At 40.8% G+C, this 27,025-nt stretch overlaps 1 protein-coding gene across 1 annotated transcript in view; it reads right to left on the bottom strand.

Moving 5' to 3' along the window:
* The window catches only part of CWH43 (cell wall biogenesis 43 C-terminal homolog), a 40,716-nt gene that overhangs the window by 11,867 nt on the left and 1,824 nt on the right, over window positions 1–27,025 (bottom strand). The window contains exons 2-12 of the mRNA XM_054029757.1: window positions 26,337–26,528; window positions 23,290–23,410; window positions 22,980–23,134; window positions 21,271–21,472; window positions 20,104–20,192; window positions 17,002–17,256; window positions 12,532–12,657; window positions 9,098–9,177; window positions 5,696–5,801; window positions 2,091–2,226; window positions 88–237 (exon numbers count right to left, since the gene is read on the bottom strand). Coding sequence (XP_053885732.1) covers window positions 88–237; window positions 2,091–2,226; window positions 5,696–5,801; window positions 9,098–9,177; window positions 12,532–12,657; window positions 17,002–17,256; window positions 20,104–20,192; window positions 21,271–21,472; window positions 22,980–23,134; window positions 23,290–23,410; window positions 26,337–26,528 — 1,612 coding nt within the window. The remainder of the gene's footprint in view (window positions 1–87; window positions 238–2,090; window positions 2,227–5,695; window positions 5,802–9,097; window positions 9,178–12,531; window positions 12,658–17,001; window positions 17,257–20,103; window positions 20,193–21,270; window positions 21,473–22,979; window positions 23,135–23,289; window positions 23,411–26,336; window positions 26,529–27,025) is intronic.

Genomic DNA, 27,025 nt, shown 5'->3' with positions numbered 1-27,025 from the left:
TTACTTTATAAAAAACACTGCTTAATGTCAATTACGTAGAAAATGGAAAGCAAAATGTAACTAAATTTAAAAAAAAAAATCACACACTCTTCATTTCCAAAGTGAGCAACAACAAAATCCACCAGTTTCCCAGTGAAGTTGACAGTCATGGAGATGGCTGGTGCAATCTCTCCCTCAGGGGATGGGAGAAGGTGATGGCTGGATTTCACAATTGGGTATCTTGATAGAGCCATAATCCTACAGTGAAATAGAAGGAAACTTAATTTTTTCAGTTCTAAAACACGATAAGGATGGTCCATAAACAAGCAGACCAAATACAGACATCAGACTTCAAAACACAAATACTGCTTACAGTGCATTAGGAAAGGTAAGTGAAACTGGATAGTATTCAGCACGTAGATTGATTTTACCATTTAGAGCCCAATCCAATGGCCACTGAAGTCAGTGAAAGGACTCCTATTATCTTCAATGGACTTTGGATCAGACTCAGTCTTCAACACATTGCCTCAGCAATCCTTGAGCAAATTTAGCTATGCTAGGCACAAGGCCACAGGCTAAGTGCCATACTTTTTGTACACAACAAAGCAGAATACAATAAACTATCTGCATATATTGAAGCATTCAATATCTTTTTACACATACATAAAAACACTTTTTAAAAGTTGTTTTTAAACACAAATACACATTTTTAAATATTTTGTCAAAGATATTCTTCCACTACAGAAAGGAACAGCTGAGAGTCTACCAGCAGGCACTGCAGCACACAGAAAAATGAGAAAGTAAAATCAGCGTGCCATCCACAACTTCTTAGCAGAAAAGCTCTTCCAGAAGAATTATCCATTGCAGGAAGGAAGCAGCTGCTTTGATGTCCTAGACAATGCACATACATTACAACAAGAGGCTCCTGAAAAGCAGCACAATTTCACTGAATATCCTGCCAGCCACAGCACAGGATGGCAAGGCCTTTTGAAAAGTGAAAATAAGCCTGACATTTTGACTTAGAGCACCACTGCGAAGTAATTCAAGGAAGGAAGACTGAAATAAATAGTTGATATCCTCCATGCAAAATAGGACTTCATAACCACCATCCTTCCATAACTTTTGATTACAAGTGAGCAGTAATCCAACCTTAAATTGAAAACTTTTCATTCATTCACCTTCAGTTTGGATTTTTTAACTGTAGTTTTTACTTTCACAAAATATTTTATGACATAGTATTTTAATGGGAAATTTTGTAGGACCATGTGACCAACTACTCCTTTCTCTACTTCATTTCTCATTCTTTAAAATAAAGAGGTGGAAGATTCCTGTAACCAGGTTCCTCCAAGTGTTGAATCACAGGGTAGAAATTAAAAGTAAAGTGTAATAAATGTTACTAGGAAGCTCCATATGCTATTGAAATCTCAAAATTCCCCTTAACACAATCCAGTATCATAAAAACCACTATTTCAAGGCAGCGAAGACCTTCAAGTACGCCTTGAGTGGAAGCTGGTCAGATAGTAATGTAGAACTGGATACCAGAGACTTGGTTAAAAAAACATGTACAGATGTATCTTTCTATATATTTTCCTGCATAAAGTCCAAGCTAGATTCAAACTCATGTTAATCAAAATTCCAAGTTATTCCCAGCACAGTTACATCCCCACAATTTATACTGTACTTAAGCCTGAATCCAAATTCCCCGAGGCCAAAATGTACTGAAGAGAAATACTAGCTAACTATAGTGTTAGGAGCATGGTTCTTCTCAGTCTAGCCAGACTATAAACCAGTAGTAAATCCCTTCATTCTGCTGCAGGATACAAGAATCTGGAGGGCAGACTTTGAAGACTGGCCTTTTCTAAACTGGCATCTTCTTTTCTGCATTCTGTACCTAGGAACTTGGCACACACTGCTCTCAAAGTCTGCTGTCCAGCTTCCCTGATTTTACCAAGATTCTGAGTGTCTCTCGTCCACCTTTGGAAAAATAAGGGCTGTATTGTACATTAAGTCGCTAAGAACTTTTATCATTAAAGCTTGTGACATTTTAATTCATATTTTTAAAAATCCATGTCTTTCCACATCTATTGTGTGTGTTTCCAGAGATAACTCACCCCCACGTGTGATCCCTTGCGCTTGGACCAAAATCTGTGTAAAAACCCAGTTTTTCTCCTAACCACATGGTTGGATCAATGTTCCCAATGAATGGCTTAGAGGCATCACTCTCCAGAATGGTAATAAAATCTGCACCTGGGAGACAAAATTTTGAAAAACTATAACTGTATAAAAAACCATCAAAGTTATTCTTCTGCTCACACAGGATGGATGCAGCTCCCTCTAGCACCAGTCAGTGCCAATTCTACATTGACCAGAGGTTACTAAAGAGTGATGCAAGGTTTTCTCTCTCATCCATTGTTGTATACGCTGTTTCTGAAGTGCTCCCAGCCCTTGCTACCTAAGACCCCTCAGTATGGACCCCTTACACCAATAATTCAGCGCATTCCACAAAAGTGTTTGTTAATACCATTCCTGGAGTCTCTCCTGCACCCCCACAAGATGGAATTGCAGCCTTACTTCAAGAACACTTTTAGAGCATTTTATTTAGTACAATAAAAATATGAGTGAAGGACTTGGTGGCTCAGAGGATTTGAATGGGACACAGAACTCTTCCTTTCTAGGGATCAGCTCAAACGCAGCTCACACAGGTAATGATTGAAAGTGGATATTATTTGATGACTGTTGATCTATGTAAAGTAAGCTAGTCTGGGTCCAGTTCAGAACAGACAGGTGTCCACTTCACAAAAACTCACCATCACATTTGGCACTTTTATTGGCTGTCTCATCAGAGATAAGAAATGAATAAGCACAGCAACTCAGCTGCTCACTCACCATTAGAAATGTCCCCTCAAGGTCAAGGTTGAGGCATGTTGGTAGCTGACAATGTGGGAGAAGTTTGCTCTGCCCTTAGACATGATATTTTTATTCTAAGATTCTCATAAAAATCAGGTAATTTTAATCAGAAACAAAGCAATGCTTGCTCATTTCTGAAAGGGTGGAATCTCAAATTTGCTACACCTCAATTATTAGTGAATTTATGAATTTCCTAGAAAGTTATGTAATATTTATATAAAACATAGAATTCTGTAATTTTATATTAAACCTATGTCACCAGTAGACAGAGATGTAGATTTCTTAATCTAAGGTTTGTCTTGAAATTTCTTACTACTATTTTTGACATCTGAATTGCTTCTTTTGGAAATAAACATTTCACTAGCACAAAGAAACTTTCAAAGGAAAATAAGTAAATTACTGATCCAGTCATTTATGCTTTTGGTTCATGAAGGCTTCAGTTGATGGGTTTTAATGTGCATGAGAAATAAATACTTTCAATATATTTCTTATATAGATACTTTCAGGTTAAAAACATGAGCTACACTGTTCTATCTGAAGGGAAAAAAACCACTAAGAGGACATGTATCAGAGGGGTAGCCATGTTAGTCTGGATCTGTAAAAAGCGACAAAGAGTCCTGTGGCACCTTATAGACTAACAGACGTATTGGAGCATAAGCTTTCATGGGAATATTCACCCACAAAAGCTTACGCTCCAATATGTCTGTTAGTCTATAAGGTGCCACAGGACTCTTTGTCACTAAAAGGACAGAGAGTGGCCCAACTTTCAGCTCCCGGAGTTCTGAATTGTTTTTTTTAGAGGGTGGGGGTTGCCTACTGAATGGGCCGAGGTGTCTGCTCCCTAAACACAAAACCATTAGGGCACTTGAGGAGGTCAGAGCCGTTTGTGCAATAGCCCAGTGCTTCTTGTTGCTTCCTAGCCCCCATGTCATACATCAGCTGCATCAGTGCCTGCAAACTGCTCATTGACATGGAGACAACACCTGCTCAGGGGAACAATTGGTTCCCTTAGTAAAAGGGGAAAACACAAACCATAATGCTAACCCCATCATCAGCATCACTCCTTCCTAATGCCCTTTGTGCACCTGAAGAGGAGCTTGTGTGAGAATAATGTTATAAAGCCTCCCCCACACACTCTATTTCCACCTGATCTTGGCCCCTTCCATTCATGAGAGCAGTAGACAATCCAGATACATACGTAGTGCTAGAAAAGCAAATTTTCTTGCTCATATATGTTAAAACCAACATCTTAGAGTATAAAATCAAGTACATTTTAATAAGAATTCCTCTCTCTCATACTACTATTTACAATGTTTACGTTATACATTTCTCAGCTTTGACAATGCAAATAGACAAGTTCATTTCTCAAGTTTATAATTCATGGCTAGCCGCCATTTTCATTTTCAGGCTCTCAAGAAATGCACAAGGCTGCACTATTTTGCTTGCAAACATTGTAAGGGAATGTTTATTTTAAAACTAGGAGTTCGGTGGCACCTTAAAGACTAACAGATTTATTTGGGCATAAGCTTTTGTGGGTAAAATAATGAAGTGGGTTTTTTACCCACGAAAGCTTATGCTCAAATAAATCTGTTAGTCTTTAAGGTGCCACCGGACTCCTCGTTGTTTTTGTGGATACAGACTAACATGGCTACCCCCTGATATTTTAAAACGGTTTCCATTGGCATTAAAAATAATGGAGAAGTTAAAAAAACTAAATTTGGAGCCAAGTTTATCTGAAAGAGTCTTTAAACTTAAACTTTCTTTAAGTAAATGTACCAAATATTTTGCTATTTGCAGTTTTGTTGTAGCCATGTTGGTTACAGGATATCAGAGAGACAAAGTGGGTGAGGCAATATCTTTAATTGGATCAACCTCTGTCAGGGAAAGAGACAAGCTTTTGAGCTTACAAAAAGAGCTCTACTTCAGGTCTGGGAAAAATACTTAGAATGTCACAGCTACATACAAGGTGGAACAGATTGTTAAGCATAAGGAGTTACCACGTGTTGCAAGAGGCCATTCAAGGTGAAGTGGGAAGTTAACACCTCTGCAGTAATAGGACAACGAAGGGTTAGTGGATTACAGTTTGATTCAATAAAGACAATCAATTTATAACTCATTACAACAATTTTTTTAGTGATTAACAAAGTGATGAATTTAAGCTCTCAGGCTCATCTTTTGGAAGAATTGTGCAGGCTTCCTTTGAGGATGAGGACTAAGAGATCAGATATGGAGTGACTGATTTGTGAAAAGTGGCCTCTTAGTCCTCATCCTCAAAGGAAACCTGCACAGAGCCTGGGCGCTTAAATTCATAACTTTGCTAGACATTAAAAGAAATCATTGATTCAATAAAGACACTGGATTTATGGCTCATTACAACAAACCTGTCACCCACTAACCCTCCTTTGTCCTACAACAGCAGAGGTGTTAACTGCCCACTTCACCTTCAATATTTTGCTTACAGAAATGTATTTAGACAATCACGCCTCTCTATTACAAGAAAGAAAAAATCTGAGGTTGATTATTAAAAAGTTCTCTCCAGCGGGGAATTCCACTTAAAACCAGAGGGGATATCACTTCCTCTTACTTGTTTGAAGCAAGTGGATTTTTAAGTGTATCACTGACATGATCATAATGGAATAGCTATAAACACAAAAGTTTAAATGAAACTATTTCATCCTACTGCTGTGAGGAACAGTCCTGTGCTAACAAGAGGATGGATTCAATGACCCAGTAGGTTCTCTTCTTTCTAGCTCCTATGATTACACCTTGTAGGATACACTGCTAAAATAAGGCTGACACAAAAAGGTACCTGTTTGATTAAGCAGAATTGCTGAACCTTCCAGGTTTGGCCACCCCTCATTGTCATATCCAAACCTGAAAGGCCAGATTGCAGCAGAGAAGTCTCTTGTTGAAGGCTGTAAGAAAAGAGAATGAAGAATTAAAAACCTGGTAAATTCTATGATGTCTTTTAATCTAAGGTGCCATAAAACTGATCTAAGATTACACATTTTAATGAGTACATGCTCCTAACACAGGTAAGTAGATCACAGAGGTCTGTAGGTATTATTAATAGCACATAATTTCCACAAATAGAGAAAATCAGGAAGTCATGACATTTAAAATGTACCCACACAAATAAGGTAGGCAAATGAATAAGACGGGGGGGAAGGGTTACTCTCTCCCCATTCATGATGTGTCATAAACCTGGATAAATACCACAAAAAAATTACCCACAGACGTTCACTCACATTTTAGTGTATTTGCATCACCTTTATTAAGACCTTTTTTGTATTTGCCATCTGTGACTATTCTAATGAAAACTAGTAGGAATAGTTGTCATAAAAGCAAGTTTTGATTGAATATTTCAGGATAGTCACAGAAAGAAAATTTCTAATTCATAATTGCAATTATTCACACCAGAAACTTGATTTTATAACATTCATCCACTCATGGAACAAAAATATGTCATGTAACGTGTCTAATCAAAACAACTCTAATTTCAAACTGAAGCTATCGAATACTCAAAGCAAAACTAACATTTGTAAGTAAACTGCATGCTGAAATATGTTAGCATAAAATAATCTCTCTCACCTGAAGCTGTCACAGCAACACCCAGCTCTTTGGCCAGATAGGAAGCTTGGATCCCACCCACCCCCTTAAAAAAAAAATCAAATTTCCTTAATGAATCAAGAATGGATGCTTCTAACTGCAATAGTTTGTCAGAAAGGCTCCATTCAGAGTGACATAGTAACAAGATGGCTTGCCTCATTAAGGGTCAGGGGGTCTGGGGCCAGCAAGCCCTGTTCAGTTATCAGACCCAGCTGAAGGGATCAGGTGATTCCTATAAGAGCTTAAGGGGAGCTGCAGGAAGTAGAGTGGCTCCTGTGTTCTGAATACTGGGGCGGCTCTATGGTTTTTGCCGCACCAAGCACAGCAGTCAGGCGGCTTTCGGCGGCAGGCCTGCAGGATTCTGGTCACGCAGATTTGGCGGCATGCCTGTGGGAGGTCTGCCGGTCCTGCGCTTTCAGCGTACCCGCCGCCGAATTGCCGCTGAAGCCATGGGACCGGAGGACCTCCCGCAGTATGCCACTGAAGGCAGCCTGACTGCCGCCCTCACAGGGACCGGCAGGCCACCCCCCGTGGCTTGCTGCCCCAGGCATGCGTTTGCTGCGCTGTTGCTTGGAGCCGCCCCTGTCTGAATAGAGTTCAAGTACAGCATTAGTCCTTCCTGGGCTTGGGAGACAGCACAGCAGCCCTACAGTGACCGACCTGTTGTCGTGTATAAATGAATTTGTGAGGTAAGAGTCCCATGGTCTTTTCAAAAGCTGGTTCTCCATGGCAGCACAACAGGCCTGTCACTGTACCAGCTTCAGCTTAGATTTTCACTGTGGTTACCCTATACTGCTACGCATACTAGCAATGGAGCACTGCAACATCAGCCTAGTGACATGTCATGGTTAAGACAACATTTCAAACAAGAAGCATGTGACTGCTTTTCAAATCAAGGATTTAATTCCAGCTAATAAAGAACGTTATTCCAACTTACCTGATCCAGTTTTAAACAAAATGCTTGTTAGCTGGGTAAATCCTATAGTCTAATCAAAGCATTCCATTTCTGAACTGAAGACAGTAGCCATTATTCAGGACAAAGGATAATGCGGATAAAAACTTGGTACTGTTCGTGAAGGGGGATGTATGAAGCTTGGAAATTAATCTGATGCAATATCGTACACACTTCAACACTGCCCAACTCAACAAAATTTGAACAGATTCTACTATGACTCAGCCAAGTTACAGGCACTGAGTTTAGAATCTCCAACCTGCTGGGTACAAAACCACTTGTTTGCTTCACTATCACATGTTCTTAGGTCATGAATACATGGGCAACTATTTGCAACAACATCAGTGAAGCACGTGAACTCCCTCATTACCCCTTGAGTTGAATTCTGCCCTGATGAAAGTAACCCTGCATCAGCTAACTTGAAGGGGAAAAAAAGTGTACTCACAGACTACCTTATATAATAAAAGTTTTACTGAGGCACTGGAAAGATTGCTATCATTCCTCCAGTCAGAGAGTGGATGTCAGAACAACCATTCACATTCATCATCATGGAAGAGGGTGGAAAGACACTCTCTCAAGAAGAGGCAATTTGAACATCTTTTCCCAATCCTGGAGATGCCCCAAAACATCTTTACACCATAAAAGCCCTGGGGTTTACATTATATGTAAATCCACACTTCGCAGTCCAATGGGTTCTCTCTTCCCACATCCTCCTCTTGCTGTGTCCAATTTTCCTTTCTTTTGCCCTACATTTTCTTTGAACTATTCCCTTTTTCCTACTTGTCTTTCCTCCCTTCTCAGTTTTATACCATATTAATAGTATCACTATTCATTACTCTCTGACAAGCGCTTTGGAGGCAATTCTAACTTAATTTTAGTCTTCATTTTTCCCACCCATTATTTTTTATTTGTATTACAGAAGCACTTAACAGTCCCAAGTAAGATCAGGGCCCCATTGTGATAGCTGCCATATGTATTCATAGCAAGAGAGACAGTTGCTGCACAAAAACAACTGCAATTCAAACAGACAAGGCAGACAAAGGGTGTGAGAAAGGAAGTATCATTCCCCCATTTTTTAAAAAACAGATGGGGAAGTAAGGCACAGAGATTGAAGGCTTGTCCACACTACCCGCCAGATTGGCGGGCAATGATCGATCCAGTGGGGGTCAATTTATCGCATCTAGTATAGATGCAATAAATTGACCACTGAGCGCTCTTCCGTCAACTCCAGTACTCTATCAGAACGAGGAGCACAAGCAGAGTCAATGGGAGAGTGTCAGCTATCAACTTATTGCAGTGAATACACAGCGGTAAGTAGATCTAAGTACGTCGACTTCAACTACACTATTCATGTAGCTGAAGTTGCGTATCTTAGATCGACCCAGCATGGTAGTGTAGACAAGTCCTAACTGACTTACCCAATGTCATAAAAGAAGTCTGCTGCAAAGTCAGGAACTGAGACCAGATCTCCCAAGACCCAGTCCAGTGACTCAACCACAAGACCCTTTTCCTTTGTTCAATACATATTCATATACTGAGTGACTTATAGTTGCTGTGTATTGCTGGAAAGATTTCTAAGGGATCATTTGCAAATGTTACATTGTGTTTGAAAATATATTTCTTTGTTAAAAAAATAAACATATTACTCACCCCTTGACCTAATTTCTTCTCATAAGCTTTATATCGCAGTCCTAATCCTAGAAAACCCACACCAACAAACAGCCATAAGACTTGAAACAGAAAAAACACAGGAAATTAGTTGTGAGAGAGAAAAAGGGAAAGAGTGCAGAGTTAATTTCATGGTCTCAGTTAAACATGGAAGGATATATTCTCTTCCCTGGGATTAATATTAAGGAATGGGAGATACTGCCCGGTTATAGTTAAATCTCCACATATTTCAACAATAACACAGTCCCAAGGAAGTGTAAGTACTTAGAAAGTATCTGCCCATCAGCATACATGCAGATATTTTAGAAGAAAAATCTATCTGCCTTGCATTCATGTCCTCCAAAACAAAGCAGAAACAGCAGGCTTCATATAGCACTTTCCTTTGTATAGCTGAAATTATCTCTACTGAAGAACCTGTTACAGAAATTCATAAAGGCAAAAAGAAAATGCTCTGTTTTTCCTGGCTCTGAACCAGAAATCCTTTTAGAGTATGGAAATATTAATTTGTTAATATTATCTTGCCAAGCAAATAGCTATAGTTTACTTTAAAAACTCCCAGACCTCAGAAAGATGCAGTCCCTATCAAACCTACATAGAAGCACTTTTCTAAATGTACAAATTGGCAGATTCTTGAAGAAGCACTAAAACCTTACAGAACGCAAATCATAGCACGCGTCTGACGAAGTGGATATTCACCCACGAAAGCTTATGCTCCAATACGTCTGTTAGTCTATAAGGTGCCACAGGACTCTTTGTTGCTTTTTACAGATCCAGACTAACACGGCTACCCCTCTGATACATAGCTTCTCTGTTGCTTCTGAAGTCTGCCAAATCACAGTAGTGGACAGCTAAGGGTTTGGCACTTCATAACTCAGTGATTAAATCACTTTGTGATCATTTCACATATACAAAGGCATATTATGCCTATCAAAAAACTCAGTTAACTCTAGTCAATTCATTCATCAAATCCTTAAACAAACAGTGATAAACTGACGTATAATTAATTTTACATTAATATCAAACTCCTGTAAAACAACTTTACTGCACATTTAGGCAAACTTTACCATGAATAATGGCAGGAAAAAAAAGTCACACATTTACATGCCTTATAAAGCACAAAGGTGTTTGAGGGAGAAACTGACCAAGAGCAGTAAAGTCTGGGAATGCTGGGGAAGTAAAGCCAGAGGTCAGTGTTGCAATAAGTTATAATATCAGTTTGATAGGACAAGGCTGTGCAGTGAAGCCAGTAGACAGGGTATTTTACTGTTCCACTCTTCTGAAGTTATAACAAGGCTAATGGCTTTGTTTTGGGGGTGTTAAAACTTCTCATATTGACTATAAACATATTTTACTACACCCTAGGTACTTATATGGCCCCACTACCACAGTTTCTGAGCATTTCACAATCTTTAATAATATTCACAACACCCATGAGAGTGTTTTACAGATGGGGAAGTGAGGCACAGAGAGGCTAAGGGATTTGCCCAAGGTCATGCAGGTAGTGATGGCAAAGCAGGGACTTGAACACAGGCCTCCTACATCCTGACCTAATGCCCTAACCTCTAGACAACTTCTCTCTCTAATTTGCTATGTAACTGAAAAGCTATTACTGGAGTATGTGACCCCAACTCTCCACTACATCTCAGATGTGCTCAGTTATAGCGGAGAATGGCAGCCACAGGGAGCTGGCTGCGGCTCATTGATTCTCAACCAACAGAAGTTACAGCAGTGAGGCTCCTACGTCCAGTTGTGCCACTGAGGTGAACAGGGTAGTCAACTCACAATTTTAATGCAAGTTTCATGATATTTGGTATTATTTTTACTTAAAACCCCAGCTCACAGAACCATGTTATTTTGTGAGAATCTCAGCCTTCATTTAAAAAAAATATGAAAGCAAGTTTTTAATCTCTCATGCTTGCAGGAAAAAAGGTTCAAAATATGACCTGAGTGCATCCTAAAGGTTTAGAAACCAGAAGGCCAAAATAAATAAAAACAATCCAACTATTTTTTTATGAAATGTTGATTATTTTTCTGAGGTCCGACTCTTTACTTTTTTTTTTTTAACATTTGGGGTTAGCAATACTGTGTAAGCTCCAGCAAATCAGGCATAGTGAAACTCTGGGCTACCACTTGCCCCCCACTTCCCCCAAGCTTGACATGCCCCTTTCTCCTCCTTGTGCTGGGGCTGAGGGGTGCAGTTGACATAAGCAACTTGACAGACCAGAGACTCGGACCCTGTGACTCTGAAAGTGTTTCTTCTGGCCCAGGGTTAATGTCGTTGGCATTTTTATTTTTGTCTTCCATACATTTTAGGCTTGTGCAGTTATATATTTTCCTACTTGGTATCAAATGTTTAGTTATTGGCTTCTTTACAAAAGCAGCAAAGAAAGCAACTTTAATAATTTAGGACCATATTCTCTCCTTGATCTGTGCTCTGTGCCTAAAACTTCCACTCTGTATCAGTGGAAGATCACACTCCATCATTTTCATTAGCATACTCACTAATAAAATTGTTCAAGCCTTATAGTATGTCATTAATGCTATTTGCAATATAGTAGTGTTCCATGTTTTTGTATGCCTCTTAGGACATGTAGGTGCAAACCACTAATTCACTTTATTTACACAAAAAAAGCTATTTTGGTCAGTCATTTTTCAAGTTTGGAATCTTCAGTCGAAAGATACACTGGCAGTAGAGGTGATCATCTTTGAGTTGGTCTGTTTTTTTGTTTTGTTTTGTTTGCTTTTAAATTCTATCAGATTAGCACCTTTTACCAGTATTAAATTCAGACAGTAGATTTTATAGCTGCATGAAACCTGAGCAAGATTTAAAGTGCCAACAGCAGTTATGATTTCAATATTCAGTTAATTAAAAAATAAACATTGTTAGATCAACAGGAACAGCTTTACATTCTTATTTTGTTTTAGTTTTCAGACCAGTTTTAAAACTGTCACTATCATGGGAAAAAGGACACACATGCTTTGTTGATACCACTCTGAGAGCTAAGACTACTTCTCCCAGGGGCTCTGGAACAATTTGTATAATGGGGGTGCTGGGAGCCATTGAACCAAACTGTAAACCCTATAGGTGGAAACCACTACACACACACACACACACACACACACACACACACACACACCCTAATTCCAGCACCTGTGACGTCTCCTGCAAATGGATAAGAAAAATACTGTAAATAGTGGACCAGATCCTCTGCTAATGTGAATCAGCATTGCACTGGAACTACACCAGTTGAAGATCTGGCCCTGTATCTAAAGTATCAGAACAAACATCTCTAAAAACTGACTGAGGAAAATCCTGCACTGCTTTACTTTTCTCTTACTGAAATCATATTCCCAATTCAACAGTATGATTAAATTAGAGGTACTTAATTTAAGAAAAGAAGCAAAATTATACTTACATAGTTTGATATATTTTTCACTTTGTTTGAATAATGGCTTATAGCTACTTTTAACTTGAAATATACAATTAAGGTTCTTCCTGGAGCCAATAAGTTCATCTAACCCAACAAATAACATGACAACTCCTGTAACAAACAACATTATTAGTTTTTCATGTACCTTTTACTTATTAAATGCAATGAGACTGTGATAATATAACCTTATAGCTGAGGATTTACATATGCAAAGTTTATGGACAGTCAAAGCTTTCACTTCCACTGCAACAATAACTTACCCATATGGAATTAGATTTATCTATATTTGAAAACTATAGTAATACAATAGATGCACACAAGTTATATTGGCTGGGATGGCCCCGCTTATCAATGTCATAATACTCACTGATGTATGTAACACTTTGGTCATAATTTTGCATTTGATTTAAATACTTGTAGACATGTATTGTATACAATAACCATCAGTGACTGAGCATCCACCTTCATTGCTTATCAAAATTAAATTCGCCACAAATTGTAAATATTTCAAAATAAGAGTATCCCAACAACTTATTTAAAACCTCACTGTACCCTATTCTAAACAAAAAAATATGGAGAGCCAGAATCATATTCTCTAAGTTTAATTTGAATACATTCCTGTTAAGATAAGATTTAACATGCCTAGAACAAATGGAAAGACCAATTTATAGAACTCCTGGGAAAAAGACAATGGGGCAGAGCCTCATCCCTTTTAAGCCTGCTTTGTGCTGCTCTGGCAGTAGCCCGCAAAAGATCACTTTACATAGAGAAATCCCAGAGACAACTCTACACTACTTTCTGCAGACATCCCTCGGGTTCTGACAGTTCCTCTGCATCCCTTGGGAGCTTTGGAGCCTGTACAACTGAGAGCGGCTCTAGTTTGTTCCTTAAGACCAGACAAGTGCCCAGCAGCCCAGGGACCAGGGAGTTAATTTACAGCTAGCTTTGCAGCCCCCAAGTCTAAACTGCATCCTGGTGCTAAGAGACCAGTCCTGAGGATCTGGCTCATTATTTAAAATGGAAATGCTGAGACAACTTGAGCCTTCTTGGGTGCTATTTGTTCCCACTTTAACATATTTTATCAGGTTCATTTTGCTATCAAAACACTGGTATAAGTTTGATTTTATCTTACTCCATACATATGCTGATTGGGAGATCAGCAATATTACCACAATGCTCTTTTTAAGGAGATTTTTTTATAAAACAAAATTACACCCTGAGTCTGCATCAAGTTCCACTAACACCTTCTGCAGAGTCCCAACCATTTCAATGGAGCACTGCAGGGTACCATGTCCAAATGCAAGATCAGGGCCTTAGATTTTATGTTTTATGTTCACACTGGATAAATGACACTGAACGGTTCTGCTGAGCAATACAACCCCCACATCAGCCCAATCCTTTTAAATTTTACTAGAATTCATCTGGACAACAGCTTATACCTTAACATTGGATTTACAGTGCCTTAAAATAACCTGCTGGAAAATCATAATGGATATTTAGAATCCAGAACGAGTTACAAATCCACTGCTGTCTCATCAAGACACTGTTTATGTAGGAACTGACAGGGGCCAGCTTTTCAGCTATGTCCTTAACCTTGTGTAAGTGATCTGTAACAGCCACCTTTAGAGGTCAGTTGAATGTGGCAAACAATGTATTGTGCTCTTCTTGACAGCCAACAGTGGGAGCTGTTCTTTTTAAGAACAGACCACTACATATTGACATATTTAAAAAGCCAGGATGAAGCTTCAAACTGCTTACCGTTGAGGAGCATATTTTCTTCTCACTATATGTAATTTAGATTAACATTATAGGCATTATCCTGCATTCCTTATACATCAAAGAATCCCACTGGCTGCAATGGAAATTTGGATGCATAAAGCATACAGCATAGGCTCTGTTGGAATACAAGAATGTGCACTAAAGTGAACATGCATCCTTCAGATGTTTGTGCTGTAGTTAACTAGCTCAAGAAGTGACGTTTCATTTCTGTTAAATAGCAGAGTTGTTGCTTTAAGTAAAACAGTCCATCAGCTTCCTCGCTGTTCTTGAACATTACTAATGTTATAAATGTTGCAAACCACAGTGCTAGTTCTCTGCTCAATGAATGAGAGGGCACACTACCACCCTCTCAACTGGGGACTGATCCAAAATCCATTAAAGTCAATGGAAAGAGCAAGTGACTTTGGTAGGCCTGGGATCGGGTCTTTGGTCAGTTTCATCAGTTTGAAGAACCACAGTAATGAACATAATAATCTTACTTTCATTATTTCCCACATCGCAGTTCCCTACCCAAGTTGCAGTGAGAAAAAGGCAGGATATTGGACAGGGAGAGAGAGCAGGAAATAGCATTGACACCTGAAAGAAACCAAAAGAAACAAGATGTTTGCCGAAAGCCATGCTGTTAGGGAGGAAATACAGTAGTAAACAGTCTCTTGATATAAGATGAAAAAAGTTTTATAAGCAACAGAGTAATGCTAAATACCCAGAAACCATAACTTCCCCAGATCCTCAGCTAATGTAAATTGATGTAGTCAGCTCCACTGATTGCCACAGATCCAGCTCATAGTTTTGATGTTGCCAACTGAAGGCACTGTAAACTGAGGACCCCTCTATATTATCACCCAATGGCCACGCCCTCTGAATCACAAATGTGTATTTCCAAGGGAGTGTCATAAAGATTGATTATATAACAATTTGTGCGCTGTAAAAGCATTATTTCTGAAAGTATTTGACACTTCTCTGATAAGCACTTTCTTCACACACACCTTTTTAAAATAAAGTTTAAATGAATTGTGAAGGTTGGATCTCCTGATCTCCAGCATATTCCAAGAGCAAAGAAAGTTAAAAAAAAAAACCCATATAAATAAAAAGCTGAAAATTATTCCTATAGTATTTGAAACAGCATACATTCAGCCTGAGAATTTAAAAAGATGGAGAGTGATAGCAAAGGCATATCTGCACCCTAAAACTGTCTGGACAATCATGAATCAAGTAAAATATATAAAGAATACATTCCCCACTCCCCAGTCAAAATATAAAATAATCAATTACATTTGAACACCATTTACCTGGGCATGGTTAGCCGTAGGTAACCAGCTATCATTTTTAAACATGGCTTTGTTTGTCTACCATTAGGTGCTAAATAATGCTTTAGAAATTTTTACCTGTTCATACCATTCACTTTACCAGATTGTTTCCCCCTCCTCACCTTAACATAAGTCACTTTGTAAAAAGATACAAATTTAGCATTTAGAATTTCACTCTTAAGCTAGTCCCTCCATACGCTCATACCATTTGTTCTTCTTCTCCAATGTATTGCCTATTGGTCTGTATCTTTCTGACAAAGATCTGAGTTGAAAAAACAGGAGTACTTGTGGCACCTTAGAGACTAACAAATTTATTTGAGCATAAACTTTTGTGGGCTACAGCCCACTTCATCGGATGCATGTAGTGGAAAATACAGTAGGAAGATATACACAGAGAACATGAAACAATGGGTGTTACCATACACACTATAAGGAAAGTGATCAGTTAAGGTGAGCTATTATCAGCAGGAGAGAAAAAGAACTGTTTGTAGGAGTAATGAAAATGGCAAAGTAAAACTATTTCCCCATGCTTATTTCCCCCCCCCCACACACCCAGTTCCTCATATCTCCTTGTCAATTGCTGGAAATGGGCCATTTTCATTACCCCTACAAACAGCTCTTTTTCTCTTCTGCTGATAATAGTTCACCTTAACTGGTCACTCTCTTTATAGTGTGTATGATAACACCCATTGTTTCATGTTCTCTGCGTATATATATATATCTTCCTACTGTATTTTCCACTACATGCATCCGATGAAGTGGGCTGTAGCCCACAAAAGCTTATGCTCAAATAAATGTGTTAGTCTCTAAGGTGCCACAAGTACTCCTGTTCTTTTTGTGGATACAGACTAACACGGCTGCTACTCTGAGATCTGAGTTGGTGAGGAGTTACAGCAAAGATGAGGTTGGTCTGACGTAATCTTCACAAGAGCCATTAAGACAGACTTACCTCTCTGCTTTATGAGATCACATTCCTATGAACCCAGGCCTACATTGTACTGGCCTTTTTTGCTGCCATGCAAACTCAAGTCATATTTACTGGCAGCTATCACCTCTAGGTCTCTTTTACAATATTTCTAGATCTCTCTTTCCCAATGAATATTTCCATTCCATTTTACATTTTCCCCAAGTTGAATATTTTATTTTCTGCCCATATTTTAAACTAATTTTAAACAAAACTGAAGCTAGTTGATTTATAATTTTTAATTATATTTCTTAACTGGCTGTCTTCCCACATGGATAACTCCCACCACATTCAAGTCAATGGGAGATGAGCATGGAGGAGGACCATTTATTGCTTTAAATGACTGCTTGAGGCTAAAAAAAAGTATATTTTCTTAGTTGTCTTAATTCAGGATCACAGACATACCTAAAAGAAGGTGGGAGCTCTCTCTAGCATAAATTCCTCCTGGTACAAATTTATAAGCTGTGCACCACACACAGAAGAATAACTCTAGGACATAGACAAACATGGCTGTACTCATGGCTTTTCCAGGATGCAGACAGCTAACAAAACGTCCAGTCAGTCGAGGCCACATACACATGGTAAAGACAGCAAGAATGTTGCCTGCTATAGCTGCACCCCAGGTCTTTAAGTAAAGGAGACCAGCAGCAGATGCCATGCCTGTGAAGGAACACAGAAGACTGTCAGTGAGTCATGATCAGTTACACTTTATTTTCCTCCTCATGTTCACACTTGCTTTGAAAAATTCAGTTTTCTAAAAGGCTTAGAGAAAACTGTATAGCAGCCAGAAATATACTGTACAGTACTTAATGGAAAACATAAGTGTGGTTGGAGTGAGAATGGGCACTCCATATAGTATTAGTAGGGATGGCTTTTCCTTACAGTCAGTCAATGAAAGACACTCTTGAGTTCATTTTCTTAAAGACTTGCATCTGAAGAAGTGAGGTTCTTACCCACAAAAGCTTATGCTCCCAATACTTCTGTTAGTCTCAAAGGTGCCACAGGACCCTCTGTTGCTTTTTACAGATTCAGACTAACACGGCTACCCCTCTGATACTTTCTTAAAGACTGTTCACTTAGCTGGGTAAGAGGATCTAGAAAATATCAAGAGCTAAAGCCATATAATTTCTCTTGCAGAAAAACTCCTTGTGATAACATAAGGGCAGTGCAGGATGTATTAGGTGGGGAGAGGATGCACCCTTCCTCTTATCTCTCCCTCCACTGGGCTTCCCCTTGCTTTTATACACCACTTGAGTTGCCATGTGACAGCCAGGAACCTGTTTACCTTTCACAGTCTGCAGTGTACTTACCTTACCACACTCCCACTGATTGCAGTGGGATTTGGCCTGAAACACAATATTGATAACGTGGAATATGCTTATAAAAGTAAAATATTATTTTAAAAATATTTTTGTGGTAGTGAATATTTTTCTACCCAAACAACTATTGTTTTGTGATAATGAATATTAGTAAAAGTTTGTAACTTTTTTCTATGATAATCTGGATTACTAACATTTTTAGCAGTGCAAATGCATGATATAATTCAAGAGCCAATCAATGTTTGATTAGAACAAGTTATGGAGGTACAACACAAATAAAATGATATTAGCAATAGAGCCAGACTGCGTTTGTTTTACCATACCAATGTCATCAACACAATAGAATTTATTAGGACAACTTCTGTTTGCAGCATTGCCATCTCAAGATTTTATTGTGACACTCATGACATTTGGTATTTTACTTAAAAGTCCCAGCTCCTGGAGATAAGTGATTAAGGAAGAATCTCAGCTTCCATTAAAAATAAAAGTAAGTTTCTAGCCCCCGTGTTTGTGCAAAACAGCCTGAAAATGTGATTCTACAGCACCATGCAGCTTAAAAAACAGAAGGCAAATTAAACCTTGGATTCTTTTTATTATTTCTTAAAATCTCCTTATAGGGTGGGGGAGACATTAGTTTTGAACATTCGGGGTTGGCAACACGGTCTTGTCTTCTCTCCAAATACATCTAGGGAGAGTTATACAGATATCAGTGAAGTAGGGGTCATTTTTCGACACCATTTTACATTCATTATGGGTGAAATTCTCAAGGCCTCCAAAAAGGCTGGATGGGCTTCATTAGCCTGTCCTGAGTGAGCAGGCAGCCAAAGAGTAGTGCAGCCTTTCCAGAGTCTCCCACAGGTTCTGGATTGCCATTTGTCGCCCCTCTGCAGGAGATGCTAGCCACTGGATTGCATGAGTCTAGATCAGGGATGGGCAAACTTTTTGGCCCGAGGGCCACATCTGGGTGGGAAAATTGTATGGTGGGTCATGAATGCTCATGAAATTGGGGGTTGGGGTGCAGGCTCTGAGGTGGGGCCAGAAATGAGGAGTTCAGGGTGCATGAGGGTGCTCCGGGCTGGGACCAAGGGGTTCGGAGGGTGGAAGGGGGATCAGGCCTGGGGCAAGGGGTTGGGGCATAGGAGGGGGTCAGGGGTGCAGGCTCTATGCGGCACTTACCTCAAGCAGCTCCCAGAAGCAGCAGCATGTCCCCGCTCCAGCTCCTGCATGGCCAGGTGGCTCTGCACGCTGCCCTGTCCACAGACGCCGCCCCTGCAGTTCCCAATGGCCATGGTTCCCAGCCAATGGGAGCTGCGGGGGTAGCGCTTGGGGCGGGGGAAACGTGCGGAGCCTCCTGGCTGCCCCTACATATAGGAGCCAGAGGGGGGACACGCTGCTGCTTCCGGGAGCTGCCCGGAGTGGGGCAAGCCCTGGACCCCGCTCCCCGGCGGGAGCTCAAGGGACGGATTAAAATGTCTGGAGGGCTGGATGCAGTCCCCAGGCCATAGTTTGCGCACCCCTGGTCTAGATCCAACAGCCCCTCCCAAGCATCCATTTGCCATTGGTGCCTTCCCAGCATCTAGTGTGATTCATTGTATGCTGGCACAATCAGAGACACAATCTCTGCAGCCACAGAGGCAGGAGCTGGATTTGCCCCAAAGTGAATTTCTGATGAAACAGTAAGTGTTTGCATTTATTGTACTGCCCAGTGGTTGGTAACCTGTGAGGCGACACCTTCAACATTCACTCCCAGCTACAGCCCCACTGACTTTGCAGTAAGACTACACTCTGTATAAGTGTTTGCTGGCTCAGCCCCATAGAGCACACATACTGTGAAAGGTGAACAAACAGACTGCACTCCAGGGGTCCAGATCCCCAGCGGGTGTACATTACAGAAGGAGTAATTTACACTAGGGTGGAGCTCTGGCTCATGATTCTTATCCACTGGCCTACAAAGGACAGGTACAATAGAAGTGATACATTTGGTACAGAGGAAAGGCGGGACCAGATAGGCAGCACATAGATAACCGACGCCACTTGTTAATAAAACTATTTTCTTTAGCATCTACTCATGAAATGAAGAAAAATAAAATGCTTTTTTAGGCATGAGGGCACAAACAAAAAGGGAGGGATTTAGGTGAAGTATTGGAAATAAAGTAATGCAGCATGTCCACACCAGATTTGCTCATACCTGTAAGACACAAGCCAAAACTGGTGAACGAAGACAAAGACAAAAAGGAAAGCATCACTCCATGGGCCATTCCCAACAGAACTGCACCTCTGTTAAAAAAAAAAAAAAAAAAGTACACATCACTATAATCTTGTAATACATGACACTGAAAGAGGGACTTTCAGATTAAACAGACCACATTTGTGCAAAAAAAAAGTTACCGATAATATTTTATGACTCTTTTGCTATTAGAGAACCTTTATTTGAGCACACATATCTTTACCTGTACGCAGCTCACTTTCCATTTCATCCTGCAGTGAAACCAAAAGTGTTCAGTTTAGAGTATCACAGGGGTTTTTAATCACAGAAATACATGTGAAGGAGGTTCAGGAGCATCATTAACACATCGCTGCAAGATCAGGTACAAAAAAGAAAAGAAGAGAGGGGGAAGGGGAGAAATCCAGGCTGAACAGAAATATTTTCACAGTTTCTACAAATGGACCATATAGTGTGGCCCTTTTGCACACTAAGCCACAAACTATCAGAGACACTAAAACCACTACTTCACTGAGTTGACTAATTAACTAACAAGATAACTAATCCAGTTTTCTTCTAGATTTTGGAACTCTGAAGAGCAAACTTTATTGCACCTGTATTTCTAAAGTGATCCAATTTCATGTTAGCTTATAAATTTGCTTCTTGAGTTTACTTATATTGTGCCTGATCCTGTTCCCATTTAAATAAAAAAGAGCAGAACTGGGTTAATTTACTGTATCTTTTAGCAAAATCTTTTGCATTAATAAGTCATTGAATGATGTGTCTTAATTTGAAAATATTTTAGTGTCATAAATCAGATGTATAGCTGAAATACCAAATCTCCTCCCAAATTATATTTCAGTAGAACCCAGATGACCCAGTCAAGGATCAGAGCCTAATTGTGTTAGTGACACGCTTTGGGGTTCAAACCAGACCAGTAAGGGTCACATCTAAGCACGTCATATCTGAGAACAAGAATAATGGAGAAGGACTTTGTTCCTTCTCTGATTACCGCCTCCAGTTAATACATATAGGCTGCAATCCTGAAATGAGCTCTGTGTGGGAATAACCCTGCACCCACATGAATGTCATTGCAGGATTGGCATGATAGTTACTACTTTACAAAGAATGAAAAAAAAAAACGCTTCTCACCCATATGGATTAGGATCTGGTCCACGGTGTGGATGTCCACTCACAGCCCACCTAGAAACAAGTGAGACCTCTCCAAAAATCCATAATGTGAGGAACATCAGACTGCCAAAAGCCGCTCCTGACAGAAGCCAGTTAGATCTAGGAATGGTTTCTTTCACTGCATCACCAGTCTTGTTTGCTTCTTGCTTCACACTATCTGTGCCTAGAATAATGACATGAACACACACTTTACATGTGTGCAAACAAGTTAAATCTTTTTAGCAGGGTTTATTAAGAAGAAACAGCTGGGATCACAAAACAGTCCTGGAAGTTTACCAACTTAGGCACAAAAATCTGTTCACAACATAATATGTGGCTGGTCAAAAGGCAAGTGGCAGGACACCAAATAGGAAGCACAGAGAAGAGGCCAACAATGTGTGGCAAATCTGACATGCATAGGAAGCTTTGGGAAGTGAAGCTATCTACTATAGGGAGGTAGTTTATGTGGATAAAATGGCACATATTAACAGCTTTTTTCTTTTTAAAGTTTTTTTAAGTAGATTTAGTTGTTATGAAACGTGCCAGACTCACTTCCCATAGCTGTCAGCCATCCCTGGGAATAAGCCACTAAACAGACACAGCATAAGCAATGACAGCACTAGCCTCCCCACGCTGCCTTGCCAACATGCCCCAGCACTGATTTGGAAAGACCACATCTAATAGAGTACAATACTACTTAGTGCTTATATAGTACTTTTCCTCCACAGATATCAAAGCACCTTTCAAATATAAGCATTATCTCTAATTTACAGATGGGAAAACACAGGCTAGGTAGGTGACATGCCTGAGACATACAGCAAATCAATGGTAAAGCTGGGAAGAGAACCTAGGTCTCCTCACTCCCAGACTAGTACCCTATCAAACAGTAGTTCAATCTTTGATTTGAAGCTTAACACTGTCTGAGACAATCCACTGCCGCTCCATTTAGGCACAGCTCTAACCAATCAAACAGGCACACTTCAGGGGGCACCAGGGCCGGCTCTAGGATTTTTGCCGCCCAAAGCAAAAACAATTTTGCCCCCCCCCCCCGTTATTTAATTACACGGCCCCGCCTCAACTCCGCCCCTTCCCCAAATCCCCAGCCCTGCCTCCTCCCCCCAGGCTCTCAGTCTAGGAGGGAAGGAGGGAGGGGGAGCAGCGGCGCGCGAAGCGGCCACTCGGGATCTCCCCCTCCCTCCCAGGTTTGAGAGCCTGGGAGGGAGGGGGAGCAGCGGCGTGCGAATCAGCTGTTTCGCGCACCGTGGCAGCAGCAGCGGAGGTGAGCTAGGGCGGCTGGGGCACATTTTTAGGGGCGGCATTCTGGCGCCAGCCATGCCGCCCCTAAAAATGTGCTGCCCCAAGCACCAACTTGTTTTGCTGGTGCCTACAGCCGGCCCTGGGGGACACACAATATGTGTATTGCTGCATTATTAATATTAGCAATGGGCATCACTAGCAGCATCCATGTACTACAGCCCATTTAAATGAAAAAAAACCAACGCTCTTTATTGAGGGATTAATTCTGCCAGCCGATGAACAGGTAAAAGAACCCTATAAAGTATACAAATGTATTGATGCATCAAGGCACAGTAGCTGATTTTACAAAAGACATTAATGTTTGCCTATATGTGGCATTAAGCCTTGGATATTGTCAGAAGTTTTTTTGTTTTTTTTTACTGTAATATGTTTACCTGCATAAATTCGCTCAACAGCTGCTATGAAACCCAACATCAGTATGATGGTGTTGGCAGTCTGACAGCTCCAGATTGGGTTTAGTGAAGTATACCAGATTCGGAGCACCAGTAGAAGAATCTTCCCTAGTATGAATCCCCAGATCCTATTGTACCTGTAAATACAGAATCAATTCTCGAGTACCTGGTGCATTTTGTAACAAGTGTTATAGTGACTATCAGGCCTAACACAACTGATATTTAGTTCATGAATTTGTGAATAAAGAGAAGCCATTTACAGTCATGTAATTTTTATAAATATGGACAATACCTTTGTAAACTGTTTCCTGACCACCATGTTACTGTTTGAACCACGAGAGAGGAACAAACACCTGGAGCCAAGAGCAGTATTCGGAGTGTAGCATTTGGAGCTTGGTATGAAGCTACACTTCCTGCAAACAAACACACGCACTGATTTTAAAGGGCTGTATTTTCAAAAGAGATCAAATAATAATGATATCCTATGCATTTGTTCAACTGCACATACACATGTGAACAATACACTTTTAAATCACCAGCAGAAATGCACGTTGATAGAAAATAGGTATATTTGTTTTATAGAATCATAGACTATTAGGGTTGGAAAAGACCTCAGGAGGTCATCTAGTCAAATCCCCTGCTCAACACAGGACCAACACCAACTAAATCATCCCAGCCAGGGCTTTGTCAAGCCGGGCTTTAAAAACCTCTAAGGATGAAGATTCCACCACTTCCCTAGGTAACTCATTCCAGTGCTTCACCACCTTCCTAGTGAAAAAGTTTTTCCTAATATCTAACCTAGACCTCCCCCACTGCAACTTGAGACCATTGCTTCTTATTCTGTCATCTGCCACCACTGAGAATAGCCTAGCTCCATCTTCTTTGGAACCCTCCTTCAGGTAGTTGAAGGCTGCTATCAAATCCCCCCTCACTCTTGTCTTCTGTGGACTAAATAACCCCAGTTCCCTCACCCTCTCCTCGTAAGTCATGTGCCCCAGCCCCCTAATCATTTTCGTTGCTCTCCACTGGACTCTCTCCAATTTGTCCACATTCCTTCTGTAGTGGGGGGACCAAAACTGGACGCAATACTCCAAGTGTGGCCTCACCAGTGCCAAATAGAGGGGAATAATCACTTCCCTCGATCTGCTGGAAATGCTCCTACTAATACAGCCCAATATGCCGTTGGCCTTCCTGGCAACAAGGGCACACTGCTGACTCATATCTAGCTTCTCGTCCACTGTAATCTGCAGGTCCTTTTCTGCAGAACTGCTGCTTAGCCAGTCGGTCCCCAGCCTGTAGCGGTGCATGGGATTCTTCCTTCCTAAGTACAGGACTCTGCACTTGTCCTTGTTGAACCTCATCAGATTTCTTTTGGCCCAATACTCCAATTTGTCTAGGTCACTCTGGACCCTATCCCTACCCTCCAGCATATCTACCTCTCCCCACATCTTAGTGCCATCTGCAAACTTGCTGAGGGTACAATACATCCCATCATCCAGATCATTAATAAAGATGTTGAAGAAAACCAGCCCCAGGACCAACCCCTGGGTTACTCCGCTTGATACCGGCTGCCAACTAGACATTGAGCCGTTGATCACTACCCGTTGAGCCCAGATTTCTATCCACCATATAGTCCATTCATCCAATCCATACTTCTTTAACTTGCTGGCAAGAATACTGTGGGAGACCGTATCAAAAGCTTTGCAAAGGTCAAGATATATCACATCCACCGCTTTCCCCATATCCACAGAGACAGTTATCTCATCACAGAAGGCAATCAGGTTGGTCAGGCATGACTTGTCCTTGGTGAATCCATGTTGACTGTTCCTGATCACCTTCCTCTCCTTCAAGTTCTTCAAAATGGATTCCTTGAGGACCTGCTCCATGATTTTTCTGGGGACTGAAGTGAGGCGAAACCAGTGCTCAGGGCGGGGGCAGTGCACAGAGCCTCCCTGTCTGCCCCTACACCTAGGGGCCACAGGGACATGCTGGCCACTTCCGGGAGCCGTGCAGAGCCAGGGAACCTGCCTTAGCTCTGCTGCACCACTGACCAGCCTTTTAACGGCCCAGTCTGCAGTGCTGACCGGAGCCACCAGGGTCCCTTTTCGACTGGGCGTTCTGGTCAAAAGCCGGACGCCTGGCAACCCTAAGGCTTATACACTGGCCCCAGTTCCTTACTTCTTGCAAAGGGGACCCTGCCCTTTGCAGGCCTTCTCAAGTCTTCTCTGGTGTGGGATCAAAAGGAACACTAAATGTCCCAGCACACTCGAGAATAACTTCTTCCCAGAGCTCCTCTAGGGGGAAAACAAGGCCAACAGTATCTTACTTCAGGGGCTGTCCGCACAATGGTTTATTGAGCAGTCCTTCTGCATGGGCTGCTGAATTGGGCGCACTCTGTCAGGTTTACCCTGGGAGTTCACTGCACTCCCCATAGGGCTGGGGTGGAGATCTCCTGGATGTGAGTTCCCCCTGTGGCTTCAGGAGTTGCTCCAGCAGTTTCCTGCTCAGGGTGATCTCTTCCCTCAGCTGACTGCAGTTTCTTCCTGTTTAAAAGCCTCTTCCCTACATCTGCCATACACGATCAACAGGGGCAAGGCTAGTCTCGCACACAGGGCTGCTCTGGCACCTTTCTCATCAGTGTGGGGTCTATATACCCCTTCACAGAGGCGATATGATAGAGATATGCAAAACAATTAATGGTATGGAGAAAGTGAACACAATGTCCTGTTTACCCTCTCTCCTAATACAAGAAGGAGGGGACAATCAATTACACTGAAAAACAACATTTAAACATGATCAGTGAAATACTTTTTACCCAGTTTTAGCTAATAAACCTGCAGAAATTGTTTGCCACGAAATATCACTGAAACCAAGACTTTAGCAGTCAGAAAAGGATTAAACATTTATATAAAGAATGAGAACATCCACAGTTAAATAAATAAAAATAATAAAGAGGGGAAATAAACCCTCATGCTTCAGGGCATAAGGCAGCTGCTAACTGATGGTTAGGAAGAAGCTTTCCCCTTGAGCAGATTATTTCATAATTGTCCATCATTGGATTTCTTTCACCTTCCTTTAAAACATCTGGTCCCTGTCTGCTGTCAGAGACACGGTACTGGTGTACATAGACCACTGACCCCATCTGGCATGCCAATTCTTTTTTGTAATAGAGTTTAAAAAGCATTTTCCCTACAAAGTCCATGTTAATGTGTTTTCAGGGTCACTTAAAATTTAAGACAGTTTGGAATGTTTAATCTTGCACCTAGACACTATGGTGATGGGTGTATTAGAAATACTTTATATTGATGAAAGGTTAAGCAAACCACAAATTATACTTACCAACCATAGTCAGCCGTAGCAGAGCTAGGATGTACTTGTTGTTCGCCAGTTTCCATAAAGGACTGATTATTAATAATACTGGAGAAAAGAAAGCTACAGCAAAAGCTTCCAAACCAGTAAGTGCCAATATTTGTAGAGGAAAGTAATATATCATGGGTGGAAGAGCATGGTAGAGTGACCAGGAAATGTAGCCTAAAATAAAGAAAAAATTACATTATATATTTCCCATATCATGGTTAATTTGAGATTACCTGAAAAGTACTGCTTAGAGTTCAGAAAGTTGAACTTTAACTAGATAACAATGGCTTTTCTGGAGAGAAATATTTTCTTATTTCTTGTTAAATAACTGTATTTGCCATAAAAGCTAGAAGGCTAGAGAAGAAACAATTAACAGTTCATCAAATCAGAAGACACATTGATGGGCAGTTGGCCACCCTATTTTACCTTCAAACTGACAATTTTTCTACCAGACAATCAATGCAGACAGATGAAGAAGAGTCATACCATAGACCAAGGCCTCGATCTTGCAAACAGAATCTGTTCAGAAGCTCTGCACAGATGCAGGGATCTGTACCAGCAGATCAGACAGCAGGATCAGAGTCCAGTGCATGAGTCTAATGGTTTGGTTTACACCAACCATACTAAACAGGTAAAGAAATTCTGTGGGAGTGTGGCACTGACATTGCAGC

The sequence above is a fragment of the Malaclemys terrapin genome, chromosome 5 (assembly GCF_027887155.1).
Source record: "Malaclemys terrapin pileata isolate rMalTer1 chromosome 5, rMalTer1.hap1, whole genome shotgun sequence".
NCBI classification, from domain to species: domain Eukaryota; kingdom Metazoa; phylum Chordata; order Testudines; family Emydidae; genus Malaclemys; species Malaclemys terrapin.
Note: the sequence above shows the minus strand (reverse complement) of the source record. Positions and strands in the feature narration are given on the sequence as shown.